The sequence below is a fragment of the Cystoisospora suis genome (genome assembly GCF_002600585.1).
Source record: "Cystoisospora suis strain Wien I chromosome Unknown contig_786, whole genome shotgun sequence".
NCBI classification, from domain to species: Eukaryota; Apicomplexa; class Conoidasida; order Eucoccidiorida; family Sarcocystidae; genus Cystoisospora; species Cystoisospora suis.
In genome coordinates this window covers 30,665-38,880 of record NW_027153587.1, presented here as the reverse complement: position 1 = coordinate 38,880, position 8,216 = coordinate 30,665, and the positions used below count along the sequence as shown (strand labels likewise).

General features: G+C 55.3%; 1 protein-coding gene across 1 annotated transcript in view; it reads right to left on the bottom strand.

The window, feature by feature from the left end:
- Window positions 1–26: 26 nt before the first annotated feature.
- The window catches only part of CSUI_001907 (helicase sen1-like), a 16,616-nt gene continuing 8,426 nt past the window's right edge, over window positions 27–8,216 (bottom strand). Inside the window, exons 12-20 of the mRNA XM_068062110.1 lie at window positions 7,382–7,848; window positions 6,122–7,020; window positions 5,321–5,671; window positions 4,708–5,013; window positions 3,711–4,197; window positions 1,966–3,254; window positions 1,265–1,349; window positions 569–681; window positions 27–148 (exon numbers count right to left, since the gene is read on the bottom strand). Of these exons, the coding sequence (XP_067925916.1) occupies window positions 56–148; window positions 569–681; window positions 1,265–1,349; window positions 1,966–3,254; window positions 3,711–4,197; window positions 4,708–5,013; window positions 5,321–5,671; window positions 6,122–7,020; window positions 7,382–7,848 (4,090 nt within the window). The 3' untranslated portion in view covers window positions 27–55. The remainder of the gene's footprint in view (window positions 149–568; window positions 682–1,264; window positions 1,350–1,965; window positions 3,255–3,710; window positions 4,198–4,707; window positions 5,014–5,320; window positions 5,672–6,121; window positions 7,021–7,381; window positions 7,849–8,216) is intronic.

Here is an 8,216-nt window from a genome sequence, read left to right as displayed (position 1 = left end):
GGCAACGCATCCCTCCGATAATGGCCCGGCAACGCATGCCGAGAAGTTCGGCTAGTCAACCACGGCCGCCCGAAGTTACTGTTCCGCGGATGGAGACTCCAGGGAGGGTGAACGACCGGCTGTTCTTGATCAGGCGTCTCAGCTCGACCTGCAATAAAGAAAGCCGGTGAGGAGGACGTCGGCAGAAGTACATAAGAAAGTAGTCTGGTGGACAGCTAGCCACCACACACGAGGTTTCTGAATACGTTCCTTTCCACAATTCCCCGCACTCGCAGGATTCAGGCTCCCGCACACAACACATGTTACGTACCGGCGGTGACACCCACTATCACGCGGAGGCACCCGCAGCATCTCCATCTGCTCAACCCGGTCCACGTTTTGCACAGAACACCTGATCGGACGTCCTCTTGCTCGCGTAACGCCCCGAGAAAACGACCACGTTCGCATTCCCAGCACCTGCGCCGAGTATAGCAGTTTTTGTTTTTTACTCTCGAGCACCCTGAGAGGAAGATCTTTCACGGGCGTCCTGACGGTCTACAAAACAGAAGTCAGCAGTACAACCGCTCACCGACAAGTAGCCGGTTTCTTTGATCTTCATCTTTCCGCCCAGCTCGCAAATGGCATCATCAAGCTCCTCGCCTTTCGCGTCCGTAGAAAAGGCAAGCCAATGCGATAAAAGGCCTGAATAAGCAAACACCATTCTGTTCCAAATACACGTCAGATCTGCTTTAGAATTATACCACAGAACGTATCCGGAGACCACTTCCTTCGTGTTCTCTCCGCTACGGCTTGCAAATCCCCACCGCCCAAGCATGCAAGCGGAGTGGCTGTGAACGAGAAGCCCCGGGAAAACAAGTCGCTTCTCTTGCCAGTACCGTTCTTGTGAAGAGAGGTCACCAGGCTACCGTAGGCAGTACAAACCAGACGTGCAATCCCCACGTCGTGGACGTCTGCAGCGTAGCAGCCTACTGTGGCGGTTTGACTGCGCTCCCTCTCTGGTCAAGGCAGACCCCGCCCTGCTCGTGTAAGCTGTCTGGACCCGGTGAGCACAGGTATATGGTGTGATGACTGAGAGCCAAAACAAACGCATAGCAGCTGGCGCCCTGAAACGCCCCGTGTTATCAATCCACTAGAACGACGGCGCCGCTTTGAGTGCAGAAAATGGGGCTCGTGTCTCACTGCCTCGATCTCAGCCATCCCACTCGTCGTCTACACGAGCTGTCCCACAGCCCCCGCAAAGACACAGGCTGGCCGTCAAACTCACCAAGACACGACCGAGTATCGGTCTCGACGAAGTGGAGGCAGTACGTGCAGGAAGATATTGTGCCTTGCAGTAGGAACAGGTCATCCTGAAGGAAAAGACTGAAAAATTGCTTGACATACAACGAAATGCAACTAGATTCTTTCATTCGTCTGAGAATCTAAAACCGAGTCCCCGGAGACCAAATGTAACCTCTCTGACAAGGCCCCGGAACTTCTAAGGGGTGTAAAGCGAAGGGAGCAACGGGACGCGTCCTTCTTCACATGAGCGCGTTTCCGAGCAAGCAAGGGAGGCGCTGCCCGTCCTGTGTTGCATCTCACCAGGACTCCCGCCAACAACAGCCCTCGGTGTGACAAGCGCTTTCGCAGGGCGTCCGCGTCTGTAACTCTCTGGACAGTCTTCATGACAGTCACAAGTCGCTGGACAGTTTCATCTCGCCAGGCCTCCAAGTGCGACGACTGACTGAAGAAGTCCACTAACACCACCTGAGCCACAACACGAGTTTCATCGTAGACCTCAATCTCGAACTCGGGTGAAGGTGAACCACAGGTGTCGCCAGGAGTACTGCTTCCCTGATTCACCAGGCAGAATTTTTCTTCACGCATATCCCAAGCCACTGCTTACAAACGGAAGCGACCTAAACGACGTTTCTCGAGAACTGAAAGGTTTCCAGATGAATGTCACTGGCTTTAAGTTGCACTTACTTGGTCGAACAGCTCCCCGTACACCTGACTAGAGTCGTCGACACAGATTACTTTGCGAATCACTTGGTAAGTTGCCGTCGCAACTTCGTTCTTTTTTCCACCTTCTGGTTCTGAAGCGCCCACCATCTCTTTAAATCTGGCGTCCGTGAAAGCCCGGCTACCAGCCAGCGCCCGCGGATGACCAGCGTCTAGAGTAGGACTCTCTACTCTTGTGAAAGATTCGGGGTTGCAGAATCGCAACGGCAAAGCGCCGCCCCTACAACGAGCCGCACTGGGTGTCGCCGCCGAAGAGTCTTCGTCCTCCTGTGCGTTAATTGACGTGCCTGACCTGTCTTCAAAGATCCACGTTGCCGGGGACTCCGTTCTCCCGGCGAGCAATTCCCTGATAGTTGCCAGTGCTTTTGTTTCCGCTCGGCTTTCGCCGTCGCCGGCATCGTTGCTTGGCTCGATGGATTTTTCTGTGCCGCGGCCGGCAGAGTCGTCACTTGCTCGTTGATTACTCTCTGACGTACCAATAGTGTCCGCGACTAACAGCAGCTCAGGAACGGGGACCCACTGCAGTAGCTCCACATCAAACCCGGTGACCAGTCGGAAGACGTCTACCGCGGTCTTTCGTGACCGGACATAAACTGCAGTCGTCTGTCCGTTTTGGGGAGAAAATAAAGAAGGGACAACAGTCGACAGTAGTCTTGCCATGGTTTCCAGAGTTCCTTCCGGCGGAACTGAAGCCTCTGACACTTTCGTGAATGACACAGAGTTTCCCTTTGTAACCCCCTCGGGTACATCGCGGCTTTTGCGGCTTTTCGTCGCCGGCTCCGCATTCACGGTGGCGTCAAGCAGGTGTACGGACGGGAGCACGTCGCCTCCAAAAAGAGCATCGTGAAAACTTTCAGACCAAGCTGTTGTAATCGCCTGGGCCACTACCTGCGTGTTTCGGTTGTTGGAGTTGCTTCTGTCGTCCGTGCACCTCATCTTCGTATCTTGCTCTTTCCATGCTCCCTCCTCCTCATACCAGGGCAACTTGAGCCTCCCACCGCTTGATGCAGCTGCAGGAAGATCTGTCTCCAATGCTAATGTTGGATCGAAACCCCGAAGCAGCGCAGCTAAGCGACGAACACGCTTTAAGAAAGCAAGCACCGGAGAACTGATGCCTCGACAAGGTCTCGCGACAGTCACGGGAAAGAACGCAGGTAGAACTCGGGCCCCCAGACTAGACACGAGGGAGAAGCATGCCGCGGGGGGGATGTGGCCCGTCACTGAACCCACGTTCGCTGACGCCGTCAGAGCCGCTGGAGACACATGGCAAAACTAGAGTAAAAGTTTCACGCAGAAGTCTACTCAGTTACCTTACAGAACTACGAATGGCTGGACAGCATCTGTCAGTTAAATGGCTACACAACAGCGGCCCCCGCGTTCGTCCGAGTTCCACCAGCTCAAGTTCATACCCATGTTAGTGGCAATCGGGCACGGTTAGAAGCCACACACTGCTCCCCTCGGAGCGACGTTCGTCTGCTATGTTGGCGTGCTCGCCTGCTTGGCCCAGAGCCCGAGCTGACTACTAAAAGCAGTGCCATTAACGGAGGACCTGTCAAGCAGCTTAAATGTTGACGCGGCAAGACTGACGCTCGCTCGTGCAGCCGGTACGGTTGCTGTAGGGTGTATTCACCTCTCCAATCCCAACGCTCCCCTGGCTCTGTACCCCGGGTAGGTACCGACACACGGTCGGAACTTATTCAACCCCTCACCTCGGTCGTTGACATTGCAGCTGTGGATCAGCAGAAGTAGCGATAGCTCCAGCGGAGTACATGACTCAACATTATGAAGGAAGTAGTACTTTCCAGTCAGCGTTTCCAGGACGGACCGTGACCCTCGTAACACTCCAGTGGACTGTTCGCAGTCCCTGATTAATTCCCCTCCAGTCCGTTCACCGGTAAGCACGGCTTCACTACCGTTCCTTTTTGACACTCCAGTGCAGCGACTGCAATCCGCGGTCCTTTCGTCTCCTCTCCTTTGTCCGGACGCTACAGCTTTCCTAATGCTGTCGCTCTCGTTTCTGCATAGACGAAGACCAACACTGTTGTCTGCGAAAGGCCGGGGCTCTCCTGGCACTTCGCATACGCTGTGTGGGACCTCCGCTTCGGACAGCTCTCTCGTCATGCAATTCACAAGAACATTTGCTGCGAGGTCGCCTCTGTCGAAGTCACAACGGAGATACTTCAGCGCTTCGTACACCTGAGCGCGAAGGAAAAAACAAACAAGACAGCGCACCGAGGCGATAGTCATCACCCGTGTGCAGGTGCATTTCCGAGAAGCCGTACTACTGTAACAGTGATATGAACGTCGCAGCACGTTGCGGTGAATTCACTGCTAGAGCGTCTACTCTAGGACAGCTGCGCACGCCATCTGCACATATTCTGCCAACACCTTTGCTTCCTAAACTAGAAAAATCGACAGGAACAGCAGTAGTCGAGCTACTCACTGTAGACGCCGAATCATTGGAGGTGCACGAACGGACGAGGGTATCATCTGCTTCACCGAGGTTCTGAGCTGTCAGCTTATCAGCACAGCAATTCGACTGTCTAAAATATTTCTAGCCACAGCGTGGCCACGGTCGAACGAGCGTCGACCTACGAACGCCCACCATCAATGCGGGAGTCCAACGAAAGAACAACGCGGTTCGCGGTACCCCAGAGCAGAGCCGCATGTCCTGGCGAGTGGACCCCACTCACTGCCCCCGCTTACCTTGAACGCACGATAGATGAAAGGGAAATCTGCTGAGTTGAGGAAGAGAAGACTGGGGGCTCGTGAATAATGGTGGGCGGCTGACTCGGCTGCCTGCTTCGAAGCAGCTGGACATGCGCTGTCTCCCCGTCTGATCAGGTATTCTTCGGAAGACAAGAAAAACCTGGACGGTCCTTTCCAGCGAGACCGCAGTAGTTTGCTTAGTTTTGAGAACTGCTCTGCTCGAGTGGTATCGCCGAACTCACAGCAGTCCTCGCCGCTCTGCGACCTAGCCGCTGCGCATTGCCTTAAGTACGCCCGGTGTGCCTGGAAACCAACGGAAACCTTTCTAGTACACGAGGCTGCCAGTTCAGCTCCCTCAACGACACACCCACGAGCTCGAGTGCCGGCGTCCCCTTACACCGAAAACAAACTGACCTTGGCTCTTACACTGCTATTTGCCATGCAGGGCACCGTGGTGTTTTCTCTGTGGCACACCCCCTCGGATGCGCATTACTCTAGCCGGCCTTTCTACCACCCGCACACTGTGTTCAGTCGGATGCGTATCGGCGGAGTACAGTAGACACACCAGTCCAGGCCGGGTCTCGACGCAGCCTTGTGTCTGAGCCCCTACCTGCAGTCTCGTTCTGAGTGAGGGCGCATTTACTTCTCTCCGCAGAATATGGCCTCCTTTGATCACGCTCTGAATTTCATCCCAAACAATACGCGCTGCACCGCGAGAAGGTCCGGCGCTAGTGGCTCTTCGTGTCTGCATACGCTTGCTTGGAATCAAACTGGCGACTGACGAAAGCGCGCCTCCCGGTCGACAACCTTTCACCCCCTGGGTCTGTTCTTGCTTGTCTTCTCCAAGGCAACAACGCAGAAAAGCCCGCGTCAACTTACGGCTCGTAGCGTCCCCCTGCCTTCCGAGGACGTACCAAATGTCGGGCCAGTATTTGCAGACAAACACAGGAAACGTCACCTCCTGGAACGCACGCAGACAAGCAGCAGGCTTTGTTACAGCACTCTTACGGGAAACATCTATCTGAGCACTTTGACAGCCCCTCATCAGAACGCAGGCTGTCTCAGAAACAGGCTGAAGTGTCAGGTGCACCACCTGCCGCAACGGCGGCAGTATTAGCAGACTTTCGCTCTCGTCGATAGTTCACGCGTCCGCACCAAACGCAAGGGCCGGCATCCACGTGCTACGCTCCGATCATCGGAAGGCAGTGCCCTATGGTATTTTCTGGTCCTTCCGTGCTTCCTCTTGCGGGTCGGAAGGCGCTGCGCTTCAGGCCTTGCGGTGAGCTAAAATGCCTTGGAGTAACCGTTTGGGCTTGTATTTGGTTCGTCTGTGCTCCGGTGTCGTTGCGTTCATTCGTGCCGGGGCCCGTTCTGTTGACGGGAGGAGATTCTCGAGATCGTTGCCGCTCACGTTCTGTTTGGCCTCGCGCTTGATCGGCTCGTTTGATCGCGGAAGCCATGAAGCCGTGAACGAGTGCTCGCATATCTTGTCCGCCCTCCTAAGAAAACAGCCTAGCTCAACAACCGAGACCTCAATAAGCGATCGGAGGGTACCATGAGCATCGCATTCCGGGTCCGACCTGGAAGCACGAAACAAACTCCCGCCGTCGTCACCTCTGCCTTTCTCTTCCTCCCCGCAGCCGCTACTGCATCCGTTGAATCCCGCATGGAGCCACGCCCGGCCCCCTTCGCAGCGCCGTCTTAGACCCTCTACCGCCGCCGGCGGAGACCCGTACGGGAGAAGATGGACAAGCTGCACGAGCTTGGGTATGCTCGGCGTGGCTGAGCTTGGGGGCTTTTGTGGAGAAAATAGCTCCCCTGTGCTAACGGCTGGAGCAGCAGTCCACTGTGTAGGAACCTTGCGACCCGCGACAGGCGCCGAGACCATTACCGGATCGCTGTCCGATGCCGCGTTACTGGGCAATGGGGTATGACTGGCCAACGTCGCTGACGCGTCGACTACGGCGTCACGAGCGTCCGGGAATTGTGTTGCAGTCACCGTTTCCATCTGATTCAGGTCGTCAAACTGTCGTCCCTCTTCTGATATAGCACCGCAGACCTCATCGCTTTCTAGGTCTCTGTCGGTGCTTTCCAGAAGCTCATCAACTAGTCCTTGGGAGTCGACCGCAGCTTCCAATGTGTTGCAAGGCTCCGACACAATGGAAGCTGCGGTCCTCCGCCATTTCCCCTGATGAAATTGCTGGTCGAAGGTGGGCAGTGACCAGCCTTGCAAACCGAACCGAGTCCGAATTACCAGGTTCCTCTCCAGTATCAGAGAACGCTGAAGGAGCACGGAAGCCAGGTCACAGCCTGCATCAGAAAAAGCAGGGCCATTTCACTGCAAAGGAGGCTGACGCCAGCATTTGCCTTCGGAAGTGCTACGAGGCACGGGTGAGTCAGATGCCGAGCTGAAGGGAGAGATACCACCGTGGCAGCACTCGCTTCTGTCTTCGTTCAGCCGACCGGACAGCACCAACTACGGAGATAGCTTACTGCCCATATTGCACTTGCGTACAGTCAGGTACGGTAGAAAGGTGAAACTTAATGTGATCTCGGCGTCGCCTGGCAGTGCGTGACAGTATTTCGAGAACCGTATCGGTCCGAAACCCGGACTCACACAGTATCTGCACTCGGCATACAGATGGAGTTCGTCTGAACAGATAAGGCATACCTGCACTTCCAAGCATCAGCACCGTGTGGTCGTGTCCTTTTAATGTACCGTGGACAACTCTGATATCCATCTCGGCTGGGGCCTGTGAGCCGCTCAACAACCCGCTGGTAAGATCAGCCACAATCACCGGCCGCAAAGGAACTCTTCCGCTCTGCTCATCTTCCCTGTCTTCAGCCTCATACCTCAAACCAGCTGAGCCTCTCGCCTTGTCGGCAACCGCATCCCTACTCCGACGACCACTTTCCTCCCTCAACAACGCAGAAAGCACCTGACATTGAAGGCCGTTGACAAACAAAAACTCTTCGGACCCGCGGGGACAGCGGAGCGAATTGGTCAGGGGGGAGACATCGAACGCTTCCTCAATATAGTCCGGTTGGGACAACGGCGAGAACTGGCCGTTCAGTTTTAACAGCCGACAAATGTCCTCTGCGGGACTTTCTAGAACGCGCCTTCTCTCAAGAGCAGATCTGTGCATCCAGTATCATGAAAGAGGAGGAGGAACAGGCCCATACTCGGCAAAGCGCTTGACGCGATGCTGGCTTTGCGGCGCGATGATCTGGCGTCGCGAGGCACGATTCTCGCTCGCCGCTCAATCACCACCACACGCAGTTCCTTCAGCCTAACAATTTGACAGGACGAGCTCTCGAGAGCCTCGGTGCTTTGGGAACGCACGTTTACACAGTAAAGCCAAAAACGAAGTGTTTTGCAAAGGCCTAAACTTTCCCTTTTTCCCGAAGAAACTTACCACGTTGCAGTGTGTTGCTGACCCTCCACGTCACTAGTGGTGCCTGACCTTCCTGTTCTCGCTGCTCCTTCTTCAGTGGCCCTTTGTCCG